Genomic DNA, 22467 nt, shown 5'->3' on the forward strand with positions numbered 1-22467 from the left:
GCATGAACGGGGGAGGGGCAGAGAGAGAGGGAGACACAGAATCGGAAACATGCTCCAGGCTCCGAGCCATCAGCCCAGAGCCTGACGCGGGGCTCGAACTCACGGACCGCGAGATCGTGACCTGGCTGAAGTCGGACGCTTAACCGACTGCGCCACCCAGGCGCCCCAGTAGGGTGTTCTTTAATCTCCATGTATTTGGAGGCTTTCCAAATTTTTTCTTGCGGTTGATTTCAAGTTTTTTAACGTTTGTGATCTGAAAATATGCATGGTGTGATCTCAATCCTTTTATATTGGTTGGGGGCTGTTTTGTGACCCAGTATATGATCTGTTTTAGATAATGTTTCATGTACATTCAAGAAGAATGTGTATTCTGCTGCTTTTGGATGAAAGTTCTGAATACATCTGTTAAGTACATTTGGTCTAATGTGTCATTCAGAGCCTTACAGTTTCCTTACTGATTTTCTGTCTGGATAATCTACCCATTGTTGTAAGTGGAGTATTGAAGTCCCCTACAATCACAGTATTACTATCTATACATTTATTTATGTTTGTGATTAATTGATATATATATTTGGATGCTTCCACGTTGGGGCTACAAGCATTTACATTTGTTAGCTTTTCTTGATAGATAGACCCCTTAATTATGATGTAATGCCCTTCTTCATTTCTTGTTACAGTCTTTGTTTTAAAATCTAGTTTGTCTGATATAAATATAGCTACTTTGGCTTTCTTTTGCCGTCCAGAGCATGATAGATGGTTCTCCATGCCCTCACTTTCAATCTGCAGGTGTCCTCAGGTCTAAAATGAGTCTCTTGTAGGCAGCATGTAGATGGATCTTCTTTTTTTCCTTTTTTTTTTTTTTAAATCCATTCTGATACCCTGTGTCTTTTGATTGAGGCATTTAGTCCATTTACATTCTGAGTTATTATTGAAAGATATGAACTTAGTGCCACTGTGTTATCCCTAGATTTCGTACTTGTGGTGATGTCTCTGGTCCTTCATAGTCTTTGCTGCTTTCCACTCATATAGTCCCCCTTAGGATCTCCTGCAGGGCTGGTTTAACGGTCATGAACTCCTTCAGTTTTTGTTTGTCTGGGAAAGCCTTTATCTTTCCTTCTATTCTGAATGACAGGCTTGCTGGATAAAGGATTCTTGGCTGCATATTTTTCCTGTTCAGCACGTTGAAAATTTCGTGCCACTCCCTTCTGGCCTGCCAAGGTTCAGTGGACAGGTCTGCTACTACCCTTATGTGTCTACCCTTGTAGGTTGAGGCCCATTTGTCCCTAGCTGCTTTCAGAATTCTCTCTTTATCTTTGTATTTTGCCAGTTTCACTATATGTCATGGTGTTGACCTGTTTTTGTTGATTTTGAAGGGAGTTCTTTGTGCTTCTTGGACTTGGATGTCTGCTTCCTTCCCCAGATTAGGGAAGTTCTCAGCTATAATTTGTTCAAATAAATCTTCTGCCCCTTTCTCTCTCTAATCTTCTTCTGGAACTCCTATGATACAGATATTATTTTGTTTCATTGAATCACTTAGGTCTCTAATTCTCCCTCATTGTCTAGTAATTTTCTTTCCCTCTTTTTTTGAGATTTATCATTTTACATAATTTTATGTATTTTGCCTACTCTCCCCTCTTCTTTTTCCATCTTCCCTGTCACTGCATCTATTTTATTTTGGATCTCATTTATAGCATTTATTAATTCATCATGACTGTTTCTTAGGTCTTTGATCTCTGTAGCAGTAGATTCTCTGCTGTCTTCTATGCTTTTTTTTCAAGCCCAGCTATTAGTTTTATGACTGTTATTCTAAATTCCTGTTCATATATATTGTTTATATCTGTTTTGAGCAATTCTGGCTGTCATTTCTTCCTGGTATTTCTTTTGAGGAGAATTCTTCCATTTCATCATTTTGGCTAGGTTTGTGTCTTTTACATGTTTTAATAGCTTGTTATGTGTCCTGTAACTGTGAGAACTGCTATATTAAAAAGGGGTGGGTGATGGGTATTGAGGAGGGCACCTTTTGGGATGAGCACTGGGTGTTGTATGGAAACCAATTTGACAATACATTTCATATATTGGAAAAAAAAAAAAAAAAGGGTCATACACTATCCAGGGCCTGGCCTTCAGGAGGTGTTTTTAGAGTGTGTTGGTGCACTCTGTTGTTGTGTATTTGGCTGCTCTACTCCACTGATCAGTCTTCTACAAAGCTCCTCCTTACTCATCGTGGTGGATTGTTTAGACCTTCTGACAGGTGTGCTTTGATTTTTCGTTGAAGTAACCCTGAAAGAAAGGAAAGGGAAGGGGACCTGATCCCATAGAAAGAGAAAAATGAAAGGGGAAAAAGAAAAAAAAAAACAAGCAGAGAATCAGAGAAACTATAAGTCTTAATCCAGAGAAAGAGAAAGGAAAATAAAGAAGGAGATCTAGAAAAGGTGTAAAAAGAATAAAAATGCCTGATTACACAAAGAAACAAAGCAGAGAAAGAACAAGAAGAAAATTTATATATATACATTAAGAATTGACCAAAAATCAAATCTGAAAGTATGAACCTGATTCCAAAGGAAAAAAAGAAGAGAATATAAAGAAAAAGAAGAGAGAAGAGAAGGAAAGGAAGAGAAGAGGGGGAAAAAAAGAGCAACAGACTAACATACAAAATCACAGGACAGGGGCATCTGGGTGTCTCAGTGAGTTAAGCATCCAACTTTGGCTCAGGTCATGATCTCATGGCTCCTGAGTTCGAGCCCTGCATCAGGCTCTGTGCTAACAGCTTGGAGCCTGCTTCAGATTCTGTGTCTCCCTCTCTCTCTGCCCCTCTCCCACTCGTGCTCTGCCTCTCTCTCAAAAATAAGACAGTTGTCTGTTGGTATCTGGGACCAGTGACTGTGCTGGTCTGGAGGAGAGGTCAGCTACCTGCTTTGGGTCAGTCTCGCTCCAGTAGATAAGCAGTTGCCAGGCACGGAGGGGTGGGGTTTAGTGTAAGCGGGTCCTGCTCCATGGGGGCCACTGTCCTGTTCCCTGAAGCCCCACTGTGTTGATGATGGGGAGAAAAATGGTGACACCCCAGTCTCTCCTCCCCAGACCAGGAGTCTCAAACTATGCTGTTAAGGCAGCCCTTACAGGGTAGCGTGGGCAGTGGGCTTATCTGCTCCACAGTTGTCCCACGCCTCCTAGGTGGTTGGCTTGGATTCAAAACCTGATGTCTTAAAGGATCCCACACCATGAAGACCTAGTTCTGGGGTAGTGCTGCTCTGCCCTGCCAATATGGCTAGCACCTTCAGGATCTTTTGTCCTTGGAAGGGCAACATACCCTCTTTCCACAGCACTCAAGGGAGGGGACTGTTCTCTCCCAATGCACCCCTGAGATTGCTACCAGGCCCGGGGACCGGCTTCTCTCCCCACTAGCACATGCACATGCACATGGTCTGGAGAGTCATGCACTTTTGAAATCTCCATTCTTCAGCTCCTAAGGCTGTTTGCAGAGTAGAGACTGGTACTCTCTGTGTTTCTCGTTCCCCAGTCCGTGGTCCGGAGAGGTTTTTTTCTTGTCCTAACACAAAACCACAATCCATAGCTTCTCTTTCTCTCCCTTTCGTCTCTGTACATAAAGGGATCCCTCCCCTCCATGCCCATGCTATTTTATGTCCCCCAATTTGCATACACACACCTCTGTCCCACCAAACTATCTCCTTCCACCTGTGGAGATTTTTCTGTCATTCCCCAGATGGATTTTCTGTGTGTTCCAAGTGTTCTGACCTCAATACAGCTGTGTTTGAGGGAGGAGGGAAATCCTGGTCCCCCTACTTCTCCACCATCTTAACTTCTTAAAACCTTTCCGTTTTGTTAATGGCACTGAGCATCTGTAAATCACTCTAGTTCCTCATATTCCATCCAGTTTGTCTCCTGTAAACTCTAACTTCCACAGTATCTTCCATATTCATAATTTATCTTTCATTTCTACTTAGTCTTTTTTGACTACCTTCTTAGTACATCCATACTCTTCCCTGCTCCATGCTTCTTCATTACCTATCTAAATAAAATCCAAAATTTTTTAGACTTAGCATTCATAGTCTTTCACATGACTGCTGCAGCTTCTCTGTCTGGACTTCAACGGGTACTTCAACAGAAACCAAAAGAATAGTTATCTCTGTAGGTAGTAAACCACTTAGCTAAAGTCTGGCAACTGGGTATTGAGAGAACCAGTGGAACTCTGGCTTACTGAGTACCAACGCCTATATTTGTATTCCTCCAGGCATTTCCTCCAAATGCTCTGTGTGAAATGATTAGAATCAATCTTTAGGAATCTTTTTGGTTCCTTGTGACTCAATGGCCTCAACAAATTTGAGTCCCTGCAGAAGTCCAGCAGATGACTTACTAGGTGAGGTAGACAGAGTTTAAACAATGAGTGGTATGAATTGTGGCAGACAAAAGAAGGCCCCTCCAAAGGAGGTGGCCCATTCTCAGCTCCAGTCAATTATTTCTGTGTGTTAAGACAAATCCAGTGTTGCCAAATCTTCCTTTTTATTCCCCCAAGAGAAGATAGACATCTAGACTTCTGTGTGAAATTTTCTGACTTTTTAAAACTTATATAAGTTAAATATGATTATGTGTTTGTCTAGATATATATCATGTAGTATGGTTATAAAGTGAAATTTCACTTTCAGAAGTAGATAAATCCATTTTAAGTACCCAAATTTTTTCCAAATTACTGGTTTTTTTTAAGTTCTCCATACCAAGTATACTTATGTTAGAACCTCCTATTCCCTAAATTCAGTAGAGTGTGGTTTAAAATAATTGTTTATTTTTAAATAAACATCCCTTGATACATAATGTATTTCCTTCCTGATTTATCTTTAATATCTTGAAACAGGAATTGAAAAATGGACTTCTTGGGGCTAATGTATTCACATGTTTTCAAGAACATGAATACTCACTTTTCAAAGTAATTGAATGTTTAAAATTTGTCTATTTTTTCTGTAAAGGTAACATATTTAAACAACCTAATTTCTTCCGTAAACTATCTTAGGCTTATGACTAAGTAAACACCTAAGAGTTTACTATATGTGAGCCAATATAGGGAGATACAAAAATAAAATAGGCAAAAAGTCTAGCATGTGTAGATAAGAAACTGAACTTTTTCTTTTCACATTAACTTACCTGGTAAATTCATTACCTTTTTGTAAATTATCCAGGCCTGTGAGTACATTCTGTTAATAGCTGGCATTTGTATATAAGTAATTGAGCTTAAAGGCAGTTCAGTGGTTATCAACACCTCTACCAAAAAATAATCAGGTAAGGAGAGGTAACTAGGAGATTAAAGCACAATTTATACTGTAAGCTCTTATTTTTAGGGATTTGCTAAGAAGTTGAATTCTTGGTTAAAATTAAGTTTTATATGAAAGCCTGTTTAGCCATCGCTTCTCTCTTTGCTTATTATAAATGACTGAGAATGAACAGTACATGTTAGTATTATGTAATACATCATATGAATTATTTTTGATGGACAGTAAAAATGAGAATAGAAGGCTAAAACTGTTATATTAATGTGGTATCTGAAATAATGTACTTGACATTTTTCAGGATAAGGAATTGTTCTCAGGACTTTAAAAAGACTACTGATCAGCTAACTATTGGTTTGGAACATTCAACATCCACACACAAGACTATTTTGAACTCCTCAACTGTAATGGCGGTATGAAAAAATGTTGCTTATGAAGTAAGATGAAACCAAACATTTTTACTTTGTGTCTGGTAGCTTAATTCTTGTCTCTTCTCAAGGTTCCTATAATTATAGATTTTTTGGAAGCATGAAGGTAAGCGGTAAACCTATACTCCTTACTTGAATCTCTTGTTTTATTATAATTATGCTTGAACAATTCTTATTTCTTCCTAAGGCAGCCCATTCTCCTTTGACCAACTCTGTGGTGTTCTTGACATTTAACCATATGTAGGTTCCCTTTGAACCTAGTTATTGAATCCTATTACATGAAACTTGTATAAAGTACAGGTTTTAAATTCTAAAGGTGATTTTTCAAATCATTTTAATGGCAGCTAAAAGGTCTAACATTTGCTATGATGATGATGGTGATGTTATTGTTGGAAGATTGAATCTTACCTGTTACTGTAAAATAATGTATTGTTTTAGTTTAAGATTAGAAATAGAATAAATTCCAAAATACTATTATTAAAGAGAACTTTGGTGATCTGAGGAATGGAGAAAGCACTTAATTTTGCTATCTTTTACTTCAAGTTTAAATTTTAACATAGCCAAATTATAATCTTCTTTAAAAACTTAATTTTTACATGTGTGTGCATTTATTGCCATGATAATTTTTTCAAAATAGTTTTAAGTTGCAGAATATTCCATTTTTTTAAAAAAGGTCTCTAAAAAAATCTGGAATACCATAATCAAAACTCTAAAATGTTAGTGGTTTTGAATTTCTGGGTAAGTAGGATTGAAAGTGTTGTTTTTATTATGTTCAGACTTCTATGGTGGTCTGTTGCTTTTGTAACCAAAATTGTAGCTTGATGTTTTTGCAACTAATACAGTGTATCTAAACATCTATTTTTATATTTGTATGTGGTCCCCCTTCCCCATCTTAGGAAAGTAAAACTGCAGAAGAAGAAATTGAGGAAGCGTTGAAGATAGCGGGCTATAATTTTGAACAATTAAGTGTTGCTGTAAAAGTAAGCATTTTGAATGATTAAAGCCTATTGTGAATTAAGGCATGTTCTTTAAATGTGTTCATCTGGATTTTTTTTTTTTTACTGAAGTTGGAGCTTAGCACTGAGTTATTGAACAGGATAATCTAATGGTAGAGAAACATACAAAAGAATGGAAAACTCCCATGGCCTGCTGAGATTGGTCTCTTAGCATTGTTGTGCTAGCAGCCTACTGAAACTGGAGCACTATTAAGGAACCATGATTCTTTCTTGCTGTGAGCTGAAGTTTGTCTTGAAAGTATCGTAGATCATCTTTCCAACATTGCGTATTACTCAGCTGAATACCCTAACACAGAGCCTTGTTCTCTTTCCTTCCTTACTCCATCCCCCAAAAGAGAGACTCACTTGGTGACAAAAGCAAACTCCTAAGCACCTAATAACAACAAATTAACAACCAAGGCAATCAAAAGAGTATAGCAGATGTGGGAGTTAAGACCTCAACATATGAATTTGGGAGGGGGGCAGACAAAATTCACCCTATAACAGCCTGCCCTCTGAAACCCACCTCCAGATTCATGTCCTTTTCACATGCAAAATACATTCACCCCATCCCTTCAGCATCAAGTCTAAGACCAGAATCTAATCTAAATATCTTCTAAATCAGGTATGGCTGGGGTTCAGGGTATGATTCAGTTTTTCCAACATTGGTTGTACAGGTATGGGATTGCTGTTCCTATTCTAAAAGGGAGAAATTGGAAGGAAAAAAAATGGGTCATACATCTTAAGCAACAATTCTTTGTCAAAAAGTTTAAAGATGTGGAATAGTTAACATTTTAACTCAAGTATGTTTTTTTAATATTATATATTAAGGTTCTTTCATTTAAGGAATCCTTCCAGAGACAAATTCAGCTATCCAGAGTGGCTCTTCCTGTAATGATAAAAAGGAATAAGAAATTTAGAAAACGTAGTGGATTTTCTAGGCCTTTTTGCCAGTTTATTGGTACTCAGTGTCAACAGAGGTGTGATCTTGATGACAAGTAACAGGATTTAAAGTTGGAACCTTATAATTTATGCCATTTTTATCACCTAATCTCCTTTGTGTTGTTATTTTGAAAAGTCTAATAAGTACCTGTTACTTTTAAAATTATTTAAACAGTACAATTTCTATAAAATAAAAATACCAAATTAGGTCTTTGTATTATGTTCTTTCCAGATGCTTGAACACATACACAGTGAAACAAAAGCAGAAACAGTCAGTCTTATAGAGGTTCTGGAGAAACAGTTTGATCAACTTTTTACTTCTCTTGATTCCAGGTAATAACTTAAAAATATAGATTCAGGGTGCCTGGGTGGCTCAAGTGTCCATCTCTTGATTTCAGCTGAGATCATGATCTCACAGTTCCTAGATTTGAGCCCTGTATCAGGCTCTGTGCTGACAGTGCAGGGCCTGCTTGGGATTCCCTCTCTGCCCCTCCCTTGAGCACACTAGGTCTCTGTCTCTCTCAAAATAAATAACTAAAACTTAAAAAAAATAGAAACTCAATGAAACTGAAGTTTTTAACATTAGCTTGTCACTTTATTTCTTTGTATAAATTGAAGTAATGAGTAACTTTTGAATGAGTTTGGAAGGTAATGGGTGATTCCTACAGGTTGATGTCTACAACTTGAAAACAAAGAACAATTTGTACATTTTAAAAACTTTTTGGCTATTTGCCATCTGGTTCTAAAGCTAACTTAAATAAGCTTCTTTCTTAAAGCAGCACGGAAAATTATTTTAAAAATCTGAATCCATGTTGCAGAATTTTGCTTACTTGAAAAATGCAAACATGCTTTTTCTTCTACATCATTCTATCATTTTTCATTGTTTATTTGCATCAGAGAAAGTAATACTAACACTCATTTCTAGACATACCACACAGTTACATATCCATCACTTTAAAAACTCTGATATACATGATCTTTAATTTTTTTCTTTCAAAATTTTATTTAAATTCAACTTAGTTATCATATAATGTAGTTTTGGTTTCAGAAGTGGAATTTAGTGATTCTTCACCCAGTGCTCATCCCAAGTGCTCTCCTTAATGCCTATTACCCATTTAGCCCATACCCCCTACCTCCAGCAACCTTCAGTTTGTTCTCTATAGTTAAGTCTTATTTGCCTCCATCTATTTTTATCTTATTTTTCCTTCCCTTCCCCTATGTTCATCTGTTTCTTAACAAAATCATATGGTGAAATCATATATTATTTGTCTTTCTGTGACTTATTTCACTTAGCATAATACACTCTAGCTCTACCCATGTTGTTGCAAATGGCAAGATTTCATTCTTTTTGATGCCTAATATTCCGTGTATGTGTACACATACACACACACACACACACACACACATACACACACACACACACATATATATATATATAGGGTGGTGTATATATATATATATATATATATATAGGGTGGTATTGTGTATATATATATGCACCCATGTGTATGCATACGTGTGTATACATATATATATATATATGTATACATAATACATTTTCTTTATTCATTAGTTGATGGACATTTGGGCTCTTTCTGTAATTTGGCTATTGTTGAAGTGCTGCTATAAATATTGGAGTTCATGTGCCCCTTCAAATTGGAAAGATAAAGACAGAACTACCCTATGGCTCAGCAATTGCACTCCTAAGTATTTATCCAAAGGATACAAAAATACTGATCTTTAATAATTTTTAATCACATTTTTCTTTTTTTTTTAATTTTTTAAAATGTTCATTTATTCATTTTGAGAGAGAAAGCATGAACAGGGGAGGGGCAGAGAGAGAGAGAGAGAGAGAGAGAGAGAGAGAATCCCAAGCAGGCTTCACCCTGTGAGAGCAGAGCCCAACATGGGGCTTGATCCCACAAACAGAGATCACCACCTGAGCCGAGATCATGACCTGAACCAAAACCAAGAGTCAGATGCTTAAACAACTGAGCCACCTAGGTGCCTCCAATTTTTAATCACATTTTTCAATTCAAGAAATAGGATCATAAAAGTTTCAACATGCCAAAAGTAATATAATTAGTAACAGTATTTGTCCATGGCTCTTAGTGCTTTTTTCTTTTTTTTTAATCCCGTTAGGATGCCTCGGACATAGTCTTCAATATACTATGAATGAAATAGGTTGATTTCTTTAGTCTGCCATATTGGTATTATCGATATCACATGTGGTCGTTAATTATAACATTTAAGTTACAAGTCATGTGCATGCATTTTACACTTTTTTATGGTGGAAAATATACATAACAAAGATTACCTTGTTAGTCATTTTTTAATGTCCAGTTTAGTGCCATATGATAATTTTATGTTTAACTTTTTGAGGAAACACCAAAGTTTTCCACTGTAGCTATACATTTTACATTCCCACCAGTAGTACATGGGGTTCCAGTTTCCTCACCAACAATGTTGTTTTCTGGGCTTTTTTAATAATCATATCCTAATGAATATGAAACACTAATCTTGTGGGTTTTTTGCATTTTCCTCATGACTGGTTGGTTATGTTGAGTATTTTTTCATGTGCGTATTTATTCCTCATTTATATATCTTTTTTGAAGAAAAGTCTATTCAGGTTCTTTTTTTGGACTGGATTATTTATTTGGTTGTTGGGTTGTTGGGTTGTAGGAGTTCTTTATACATTAATGATATTAATCCTGTATCAGATCTGTCGTTTTCAGAGACTTTTTTCCCATTCTGTGGATTGCCTTTTCACTCTTTGCCTTTTCATGAAAGTTATTGATAAAGTTCTATTTATTTTTTTCTTTTGTTGCCTGTGCTTTTGGTGTCCTATCTAAGAAATCATCACTGAATCTAATGTTACGAAGCTTTTGCCCTATGTTTTCTTCTAAGAATTTTACAGTTTTAGCTGTTACACTTAGTCTTTGATTGATTTTGAGTGAACTTTTGTGTATGGTATGAGAGAAGGGTCCAATTTCATTCTTTTCCATGTGGATGTCTTTTCTCAGCACCATTTGTTGAAAAGACGGTTTTTTCTCTGTTGAATGTCTTGGCATGCTTGTCAGTACTCAGTTAACCGTATCTTGTGAGGGTTTATTTCTGGGATCTCTGTTCCATCAGTCTGTCTGTTATTATGCCAGTAGCACACTTTTTTGATTACCATAGCTTTGTAGCAAGTTTTGAAATCGGGTTGTGTGAGTTCTCCAACTTTGTTCTTTTTCAAAACTATTTTGGCAATTTGTGGTCCCTTGAGATTCCGTATGACTTTTTTAGGGTGGGTTTTTCTGTTCTGCCTGAAACATCACTGAGATTTTGATAGAGACTGCATTGCATTGTAGATTGCTTTGGGTGGTATTGTCAACAATATTAGGTCTTCCAATCCATGAATGTGGGATGTCTTTCCTCTTATTTTTGTCTTCTTTCATTTCTTTCAGTAATCTGGCATAGTGTATAAGTGTACAGACTGTTCCCTCCTTGTCTGTTTATTCCTAACTATATTCTTTTGTGTTTTGTGTTAAAGGAATTGTTTTCTTAATTTCCTTTTCAGACTGTTAATGTATAGAAATGTGTCTAGTTTTTGTGTGTTGATTTTGTAGGCTACATCTTTGCTAAATTCATTTATCAGCCCTGCTAGTATATGTATGGCCTCTTTAGGGTTTTGTACATACAAAATCATGTCATGTGCAAAAATAATTTAAACTTCTTTTCAATTTGGGTGTCTTTTATTTATTTTTTGCCTAACTACTCTGGCTAGAACGTAACAATAATATGTTAAATAGCATTGGCCAAAACACATCCTGATCTTGTTTCTGATCTTAGTGAAGAACTGACAGCTTTTTCTCTAACTAGTGTAATGTTAGCTGTGGGTTTTTCATATATAGCCTTTACGTTGTTGTAATCTCCCTCAATTCCTGTTTCTTTTAGTGTTTTTATAATGAAAGGGTGTTGAAATATGTCATCCTTTTTCTAAATTTTTTTAACGCTTATTTATTATCAAGAGACAGAGAGAGAGCATGAGCATGGGAGGGACAGAGAGAGGGGGAGACACAGAATCCGGAGCAGGCTCCAGGCTCTGAGCTGTCAGCACAGAGCCTGACGCAGGTCTCGAACTCACAAACCGCAAGATCATGGCCTGAGCTGAAGTTGGACGTTTAACCAACTGAGCCCCCCAGGTGTCCCTATGTCATCCTTTTTCTGCATCGATTGAGGGGATCATGTAGGGATTTTCACTTCTTTCTGCTGTGGTATTAATGTTGTGGTATTAACGTTAGTTGATTTTCATGTGTTGAATCATCTGTGCAATGTAGGAATAAATCCCACTTGGTCATGATGTATTCTCCTTTTAATATGCTGCTGAATTCAATTTGCTAATATTTTGTTGAGGATTTTGCATATAATAATCAAAATCATATTTGTAGTTTTCTTGTAGTGTCTGCATATGGCTTTGATAATGCTGGCCTCTTAGAATAAGTTAGAAAGTGTTCCCACCCCTTCAATTTTTTGGAAGGGTTTGAGGAGGATTGTTGTTAATTCTTTAAATTTTTCGTAGAATTCACCAGTGCAGCCATCTGGCCCAGAGCTTTTCTTTGATAGCTCGTGGGTTGGAGCCCTGTGTCAGGTTCTGTGCTGACAGCTCAGAGCCTGGAGCCTGCTTCCGATTTCTGTGTCTTCCTCTGTCTCTGTTCTTCCTCCCACTCATGCTCTCTCTCTTTCAAAAATAAATAAACATTTAAAAAAATAAAAAATAAAATCTTATTGTATATTTATGTGTTATGTGTGTGTTGATGGAAATTTTAAAATGTGAAGGCACATCACTTTTGAGAAATGAATACAAATGGGTCTTTGAAATGGCACAAGTGATTACAAGATAGGATTTCTCTTTTAGGTAGAATCATCTCGGGTCTGTCTTCTGTAATTCTGTGACATGATAATTATATCCTGCTTTTTCTGTAGTTATCCATACATAGTTTTCAATTGTAATACATTTCAGTTGAATTGAATGCCTCATTTACCATGTTCATAAACTAGTGAAATTACCCTTTTGTTACTACTCACGTACTATAGACTTACTTTCATATGCATATTTATAAAATGCTGTAAAATAATTTTGGGATCTTATATGAAGGAAAAAGAACCTGTGTGAAGAAGTAGTAAGAAATACAGATGATTATCTGTCAAATGTAATAATGGCTAAAAGCTACATTGAAGAGAAAAAAAATGATTTGGCTGCAGCTATGAAGATAGCAAGAGAGTTAAAATCAGCACCTTCTTTAAGGACTTATTGTGACCTGAATCAGGTAATTTTAATAGATCATAATATAAATTATTTCTGAAGTGTATTATTTTACATGCTTTGGAATATACTATTTAAGACTTAAGAAGAATATATTTTTAGATTATCCTAATTTATTTGGCCTCAATTCTTAGTTTGAATTCTAAGACAAACATTAATTTATTTAGCCTTTTGTTATTTACCAGTTAGGGAAATGGTTCAGTAAGGTCTTTATAACACACAATCCGAAAGCAAGTAGGGTGACATTGAGTTGAAAATTGATGTTCCTAAGACATTTGAATAAAAAATGAGGATATATAAGGGCAGCAAACTTAATGGGACTCGTTTTTCTTTTCATGATATGAATTTAGATATGTCTGTCAGCTCGTAAAAACTTAATTCAAAAGACGCCTGGTGGCAGTTGAGCGTCTGACTCTTGATTTGGGCTCAGGTCATGATCCCAGGGTCACAGTCTCAAGCCCTGCATTGGGCTCTGTGCTGAGCATGGAGCCTGCTTAAGAGTGTCTGTCTCTCTGTCTCTCAAAAAAAAAAAAAAAAAGTCTCTCTCTCCCTCCCTCCCTCCCTCTCTCCCCTTCTCCCTCACTCATGCTCTGCTTGCTTTCTTTCTCTCTAAGATAAAATTTAACTTAAAGATCTCATTCAGGGTTTTTCCCCCTTCTTCCTGCCTCTCCAAATATGCAGGTCAAGAGACAGGGTGCGTCCAGTATGTCCTGTCATCTATCCAGGTGCCTAGGGAGCATAGTTGGGCAAAAATAAAAACATGTTTCTGATGAGATTGTTTGACAAGACAGGGTTAACCATTGATCTTTTTTTCTGAGTTCTACCTTGCTCTCTTTGGATATAGATCCTACTCTATTGTCTTTGAATCCTCATGGCCTCATTTCCCACAGATAAGCATGTGTTTGGGAAGAACTGAGGTATAAAATAGAAGCCATTGGTTTATCTGCCTTCAAAGTCTATAAGTGAAGGGTGAAGAGTTTGCCACCATCTTGCTTGGTCAGGCCTCTCTCCAGTTGTATTACACATGAGGCATTAGGAGGTGTAAAAAAGTGATAAGATTTGGTCTTCTCCCTAGTTAGATTCATTAAGAAGATGAGGCAAAAAAGACATTTGAGGATAGCAGTGCAGGTGCAGAGTGAATCTGATCAGAATTTTCTGTGATTACATAACTATATTCTATTTGTTAACTACTGTCTTTTGTTGTTATCTGTTATTTATATCTAAAAGATTTTAAATTTCGTTAGGGAAAAAATTCATAAACACTTGATTTGCTCTCATTGGATGCCTAAAATCAAACCTTGAACACATTAATTAGTAAAACACTTATTAAAGGATATAGTTTTAATTCTAAAATCTTAATTTGTTTTAACGATAATTATTTTTTAAAAATTTCACATCTGAGTAACACTTCTCTTCTGATTCTAGATTATCCGTACTTTGAAATTAACATTTGAGAGTGAATTGTTAAAAGTTAGCACTCTAAAACTAAGGAATTCTCCCAGGTAAGAAGTTATAACTCAGGAGAACATAACAATTAAGTATAAAATGTATTAGAGCCTAGATTTATTAAATAGCAAGCAATTATAAATTGAAATTTGGGTCACAAATGTTTCCCAAATTAACAACCATATAATGTAATAGTAACTTATACATTAGAAAAAAATTGTTATATGATATTTGTCTTTCTCTGACTAATTTCGCTTAGCATAATACTCATATGAGGACTTTAAGACACAGAACAGATGAACACAAGGGAAAGGAAGCAAAAATAATATAAAAACAGGGAGGGGAACAAAACAGACTCTTAAATATGGAGAACAAACAGAGGGTTACTGGAGGGCTTGTGGGAGGGGAGATGGGCTAAATGGGTAAGGGACATTAAGGAATCTACTCCTGAAATCATTGTTGCACTATATGCTAACTAACTTAGATGTAAATTTTAAAAATTAAATATAAAAAAAGGAAAAAGAAAAAAATTGTTGTCTTTTAGGGTTTTTAATGTCAGCAACTGACTTTTAAAGAAAGTAACAAATTTGTATTAGAGCATTTAAAAATGTTCTGTCTTTTAGAGTTTAATGTCAGCAACTGACTTTTATAGAAAGTAATAGTAAAAGTATAGGAAGTAATAGTTTACTTTTATAGAAAGTAATAGTTCAGTTCAGCTGACTTTTAGAGAAAGTAATAAACTTGGATTAGAACATTTACTTACATGCTAGTGTTTTATTTCAGGTTGAATATGAATTGTAGTGAGATCATCTGTATGTTCAACAATATGGGAAAGATTGAATTTGAGAGCTTAACAAAGTAAGTATAAGAATGGCAATATGCCATTAATATCTGATAGAGTCTAAGAGACAGAAAAATTACCTAAGAGACAGGAAAATTGATGTGTTGTACGTATGATTCAAAAGCTGTAAAATAATATAAAGGGCAACGGTTTCTATCCATTAAATTCTGTGTGAGATATTTAAGAATGAAACGACCTGGAATCAGTATTAAATGATATATATGTGAAAGTTATCTTTGAGATTCATTTGTTCAGACAGGATTGAACACTGATTTTGTTCTAAGCACTAACATGCTAAACATTATATATGTCAGAGAAGTTACAATAAGTAGAGGATGACATATGTAAACAATAAAGTGAATAATTGCTATGATAGTAATATATACAGAATTTAATGGAGATGCAAAGGAAAGGAATGGTCCATTTTTGGTGGTAACAATCGATTTGGGAAAAGGAAAATTTTATCTATGAAAAATGACTAACAATTGGAAAGGCAATCAAAAAGGAGGGATGCATCATAACAGAAAGAAAGGTATGGTCAGTGAGATAACATACTACATTCAGGGAACTGCATATATAATTTCACTTGGTAGACGATACATATAAGCTAAATCCTGAAGACTTTGTATGCTGTGCAGCAGTTTGGACTTTTTTTTTCTACATCCATGTTATCCAATATGGTATCCATTAACCACATGTGCCCATTTAAATTTAAGCACAAATTAATTAAAACAAAGTTAAAAGAAAAAATTGGAGGGGTGCCTGGCTGGCTCAGTCGGTAGAGCATGTGACTCTTGATCTTGGGGTCATGAGTTTGAGCCTCACGTTGATCGTAGAGATTACTTAAAAAAAAATTGAAAAATTGGATTCCTTAATTGTACTAGCACATTTCAGGTGCTCAGTAGTAGCCACTTGTGGTTAGTAGCTACCATGTTGGACAGTCCCACACTTGCATTATCATGGAAAGTTCTATTGGACAGCACAGCTATAGACAGTTGAAAACCACTAAAAGATGATTTCAACATGAAAATAAAATAATTAGTTTGAGTTTTAAAAAGATAACTTTGGTGGCTATTTAGAGGATTATTTGGAAAGGAGTATGAGGCTAGAGGCTGAAGGATCAGTGGGGCTATTGTATCAACAGTCTCAGCAAATGATGAGAAACCAAACATAGGTAGTATCACTAGAGAGCAATAGATATGACAAATGCTAAGTAGGGAAAATTGATAAAACTTATTGTTTGAGTGTGATAAATGAGGGAAAGAGAAGCATCCTTTACAGGCCTGGCTTTGGTGATTAAGTTGATGGATTGGTATTCACCAAGATTGGGACTACAAGAAGAAAATTTGGGAGTTGGGGATAGTAGACATATTGAGTTACTGTTGTTGATGAGATGTGTGGGGGAAAATGTCCAGAGAGCAGTTAGCTACATGTGCTAAAACTTAAGAAGAGGTCTTGAACTTGATTCTAGGTTTAGGATTAGTCAGAATACAGATGGTTTAGAAACCCACCGAAAGAAAATAAGTTCATTCAATTTTAAGTGTTATGTGTCCAGGGGAAATCATCCCTCAGGAAGCATCACATTCATTACCTTCTAGAGTTTAGCCCACAGTGTTAAAAGGTCAGGAACAGACATGAGCAGATCTGCTTTAAGCCAGGTAAACTCCTGTAAGCCAAATTCACAAAACTGAATGCCAGTTCAGCCAGAATGCTAGTTTATTAACTTAATGGACAAATACAATTGCCACAGGGGCTAGGATACTTGTGTTGGGATCCTTTTCTAGTCCAGACAGGCATAAGAAGCGAAATTATCAAAAATTTCTTTGTTTGCAGTCTTGTTTGAAATAAAGGGGAAAAGATTAATCAAGTAGCTTAGTAGCATTAGGCTTAGATAGCACATTTCTTACCTCAGAGGAAAGACCCTGCCAGAGGTCTAGAGTGCCAGTCCTTGGGCTCAGGGCATCTTTCCCCAGGTGTGGAGCCCTGTACCATATTTGTCTGTGACCTTACTTTTGTGCTTCCATGGATAATCATCAGTCTTTGCAATGAATACATTCTTCTAGATATTTCCATAACTTGAATATTGTCACTGTTGAACATTTTTAGTATCAAAAGCTATTCTGTCTCTTTAAGAGTCTGCATATATCTTGTTTTGATTTTAAATTTAATTCAGAGTAGTCTTAAATTTTTTCCTTGTTTTAAGAGAAAGTACACTGTAATCTGCTTCTACTTATTACAGGTGGTAATTAAACAATGGGTTTGCCCAGTAAGAGTAGGTACTGACATAAGTCAAGGACAGTACCTTGGAAAAATATTAAATTTTAAAACTGAAAAAGGGCAACCTGCAAAAACAAAACAAAACAAGATTGAGAAGGAGTAGGCAGAGGTTGAAGAACCAATGGGAGCAAGTGGTGCTCTAGAAGTCAAAGGAGGAGTTTGAGACTGGACTTGGTGAACAGTGTTAAATATCCCAGGTCAAATGAGAGTTGTTATAAAAAGGAATGTGTGGTTTGCAAAGTTGTGTACATATACATATCCTCAGATATACATATCTTTTGAATTCAACGTGTATTCAAAGCATACCTTTTGTTGGAAGAAACAGATAATGTGTCATTGCTGAATCTAATTGGCCTTGTTAGTTCTTGTTTCTAAAATGCTTTTTATTTTTTTATTTAAAAAAATTACTTTTAAGTTTATTTATTTTGAGAGACAGAGCAGAGGAGGGGCAGAGAGAGAGGGAGAGAGAGAATCTCAGGCAGCTTTTGTGCTGTCAGCCCAGAGCCCAACGCAGGGCTCAAACTCATGAACCATGAGATCATGACCTGAGCTGAAACCAGAGTCCAGCGCTTAACCGACTGAGCCACCCAGGCACCCCTAAAATGCCATTTATTTATTTGTTTATTTACCCATCCCAGCTGAGGATTTATTGGCATAAATGCAACCATATCAAAACATAAGTTACGAAAAACACAGTCACGATGTGCCCCCTCCTCCCAGCCCAGAACCCTAAAACCCCCTTCTGAGAGAGGGAAGGAAAGGAAGAGGGAGCCCCCAAACTGCCTAAGAATGCCGCAGCCCCTGGGCCCGTGCATGGCCAGCCCGGCCAGGGTGGCAGAAGCCGGATGCCGCCCCAGCGCATCCGGTAGTCAGTGGAGCCGGACAGCTCGCACAGCTGGCCCTTGAAGTCCAGATTGATGGTGAAGTCCAGGTCGCGATTATTCTTGGCATTGGGCCACATGCCAATGGTGCCAAAGATCTCCTTGCCCGTCTTCACAGTCAGGTAGTCTTCCATGTAGAACACAATCTGCTTCCAGCCCTAAAATGTTTTCTCAGTGATGATCTGTGATGAAGCTAAATTCGTAATGGGTTAACTAAAAGACAAGCTTTTTGAGACTCCATCTCATTTCTTTGATAGAATTTCTATACTTGTAGATTTGATAGCCGAAACCTATGTGGATATGTGAAGAAGATAGAAAAACATGGAGTCAACCATATAAACGATTAGCTGTGGGTTAGTGGCTACCAAATAATACCTCCCTAAGGGTTCAGACTAAAGGTGGTTTTTAGGCTAGGTGGAGATTTCTAATGATCTGTTCAGGATTGTACCCTTCACTGTTTCCTATACTTTATTTTTAAGCTAGGGAATTAGAAGAAATAACCATAATTTAAAATCAAACAGCTAAGCCAAATCAAAATGATTTTTTTAAGCCTATATTCACTGTTTTTTAGGACTAAAAGATTATGACATGACTGTATCAACTTTTTCCTTCAGCTTCTCATTGATTATACCTCTTGTTGACCTTTTAAAACCCCTAGGTTTCTTTTAAAAACTGAGAATAAGCTGAGGGTTGATGGGGGGTGGGAGGGAATTGAGGGTGGGTGCTGGGCATTGAGGAGGGCACCTGTTGGGATGAGCACTGGGTGTTGTATGGAACCGAATTTGACAATAAATTTCATATTAAAAAAAAAAAACCTTAGGTTTGCTTAGGGCTGGGAATGGGCAAAAGTTCCTTCTGGGTTCTAAAATTAGATTAAAATGTTCTAAAATTAGATTATGGTGATGGTTGCGCAACTGTAAATTTAGTAAAGATGATTGAGTTTCATGTTATGCAAATTATACATCAGTAAGGCTATGTAAAAGATACTTCTGAGGCACCTATACAGCTTTACCTTTTTATATGTGTCATGGTATTTTTTTAAGTTTATTTATTTTGAGAGAGAGAGCATGAGCAGGGGAGGGAGAGAGAAAGAATCCCAAGTAGGCTCCACACAGCCAGCACAGAGCCTGATGTGGGGCTCAAACTCATGAACCACAAGATAATGACCTGAGCCAAACCAGGAGTTGGATGCTCAACTGACTGAGCCACCCAGACACTCCTATATGTGTCACCTTATTAACTGTCATGTGAATAGGAAATGACTTGAATGTAGATATAAAAAATTTATGAAACAATTTAAAGTAGCCATATGCCTATGTATTTTTTTCCTCCAAACTTTTATTTATTCCAGTTAGTTAACATGCAATGTAATACTGGTTTCTGGTACAGAATTTAGTGATCTATCACATACTTACAACACTCAGTGCTCATCACAAGTGTTCTTAATACTTGTCTATTTTTTAAACAGACGTAATCCCCAAGAAAATGAAATGGAACAGAATATTCAAAAGCAATATAATCATAAAAAGGAATTTTCTTGTCATGATACATACCCATCACAAGAAAAGAAAAAGATTGATGTGTCTTTCCTAACTAATGAAGCCCCACCATGTTCTTTGCAATGGGAAACCAATGATGTGCATTTAGAAGCAGAAGATTTCCAGCCACAGAAAGAGGTTGTTGCAACACCATCCCCTAAAACCATTACTATTCTGCCTCAGATGGGATCTAGCCCTGATGTGATAATTGAAGAAATTATTGAAGAAAACCTGGAAAGTGAGTGAAAATACAAAAGCAAGGAAACAATGTGTCTGTAATTAGAAACAAAATTAGTCCCTATACTTAATAGAAACATAGTGCTGTTATCTTATACCTCCTTCATTATGAGTTAACATCCATTGATTCCTTGTCCCTGTTTTCACATTTTCCAGAGTTAGGATAATTTTTATTTTTAATGCAATAATCTAAACTCTAAGATGTTAATTTAATGTTTGGTTTAATTGAAGTATTTGACTTTTTGGTGTTCTACACATAAACCTTATATAAAAAATGAAGATACTTGTAGAAACGATCTCATGTCTTTGTCCTTAAAGAATAGCTTCTCCTAAATCTTTGTTCTGAGATATAATGTTATAAAAAAGTTTTTAAAGATATAACCTGTTACATAATCTGAAATAAAATCTGTCATGAATATAATAGCATCTATTTTGTAACATTTCAATGTATCATAATACTTTGATTAGATTTACACTGTTGTATTCTCCCCATTAACTACTACTACTGTGTAGTTATATTACTGGTCTTCTTAAGGACCATTTTCAAGTTCCATTTTAGTTCTCTTCCACCCACCACTTCCCAGTCTGTTTCATTGGTTGATTCTACAGAATGACATTTTGAATGAAAAAGCGGGGGGTGGGGGGGTTGGGGGGAAACATGTTTTCAGTTGTTTCCATTGTATTTTTATCACTGAAATCTCAGTGAGTTAAGAGATCTGTTATCCATCACTTCTCAGTCTGTTTCATTGGTTGATTCTGCAGAATGACATTTTGAATGAAAAAAAAAAAAAGGAGGAGCATGTTTTCAGTTGTTTCCATTGTATTATTATCACTGAAATCTCAGTGATTTAAGAAATCTATTATGACTTTACCTACTGATAACAAGGAGTCTTACCATTCCAGTATTTTGCCAATTCAAGTACAGCTTTTTAAACAGTAGTATACCATTGTCAACTTAATAAAACTAGTACAATTGCCTTTATTTCCCATTTTGATGAAGCACGCTTGACAGATTATCTTGTGGAAACACCTAGAGATCCAAAAAAGCCTTTTCAGAAAAAATCATCTTCCGCTTTTGGATTAAAAGCAGGTACTTTAACAACTCTGAACTTGATGTTGTGGAGTTTGCTGTACGTAAAGTAACTCTTACATAGTATGAAGGCAGTGAGTAAAATGAATATTACTATCAACTAAAACTTCTTCCTTTTGAATATTAAAGGTTTTGGCTGTTATTGGCAAAAATGTTTCTGAAATTTGTAACACTTCTGTCAACTGTCTCCCCAGTTACACATATTTATCTCTTTACCCCATATTCAATATGGATATTATTCTTTGTGATCTGTATTGGATAGTTAAAGTGATCCATTTGTTCAGTTTTTATCATCTGTCTATACTTGACTGTCTCCAATTCCAATCCTCCTAGTTTTTGAGTTTTAAACATTTTTACTAAATGAAACATCTACATTGTTCAAAAATTATATATTAAAATACTGTGAAATTTTTACCTAACTGTTCCCATTTCATTCGGTCCTTCTTTCCCTTCCACAGTTTCTTTATGCATATACAAATACAAATATATTGTTTTTCTAACTTGTTTTTATACAAAAACATAGCACACCGTGCACACTGTTCTGTTCTTTTAATTCCTTTTTTTTTTTTTTTTGTAACATTATATTCTGAACATCTTTTCAGTAGCTACACTTGGCTTCATTACTGCTGTATACAGAATATTTTTTTCTTTTATTCTACCCTCACTACCACCCCCAGCTTCCACCAAAACATATATCTCTTCCCCTAAATGGTGCTTAGTATTTGGTTTTGCCCAGATGTTTTTTCACCCCTTTCTAGCCAGGTAAGATTTGTGATTCAGAGTATCTATGAGCTAATTATTAGTTCTTTGGATATAGTATAAACAGGATTTTTTGGGATATGCAAGAAGTCTATTTAATATCAATGGAGTTCTGAGTTCCAAAATATCCATAAATAAACTGATGTTTTGTTGTAATATGATAGAGTTATAGCATATCTTGACTTCAGCATCTAACCACCACGTGAACTACAATTCCACTTAACATACCTGGCATGTAAAATAAAATAGTTGCAGTTCAGGTTATGCTAAAGGATTTAATGTTGATAGTGGGAACTTTATCAGTCTAGTTACTATTTTGGGTTTGGACTTCTTTTTGTGGGGCTTAAGTATTCTAGAGTTTTCAATGCCACAAGACACTTAATATTCTTTTAGAGGATATTGCATTCAGTTTTTGTGAATTCATTCCTAACTTATGATTTGTTAATATG

At 36.0% G+C, this 22467-nt stretch overlaps 1 protein-coding gene across 2 annotated transcripts in view; it reads left to right on the top strand.

The window, feature by feature from the left end:
- Positions 1-22467, top strand: part of RNF17 (ring finger protein 17) — a 113560-nt gene that overhangs the window by 15627 nt on the left and 75466 nt on the right. The window contains exons 4-11 of one of the 2 annotated variants that reach the window (XM_049646682.1): positions 5578-5689; positions 6601-6684; positions 7874-7974; positions 12782-12953; positions 14375-14451; positions 15179-15253; positions 19863-20170; positions 21170-21259. In XM_049646682.1, coding sequence (XP_049502639.1) covers positions 5578-5689; positions 6601-6684; positions 7874-7974; positions 12782-12953; positions 14375-14451; positions 15179-15253; positions 19863-20170; positions 21170-21259 — 1019 coding nt within the window. The remainder of the gene's footprint in view (positions 1-5577; positions 5690-6600; positions 6685-7873; positions 7975-12781; positions 12954-14374; positions 14452-15178; positions 15254-19862; positions 20171-21169; positions 21260-22467) is intronic. The other variant, XM_049646683.1, reaches the window with a different exon arrangement.

Source organism: Panthera uncia (assembly GCF_023721935.1).
Source record: "Panthera uncia isolate 11264 chromosome A1 unlocalized genomic scaffold, Puncia_PCG_1.0 HiC_scaffold_16, whole genome shotgun sequence".
NCBI lineage: Eukaryota > Metazoa > Chordata > Mammalia > Carnivora > Felidae > Panthera > Panthera uncia.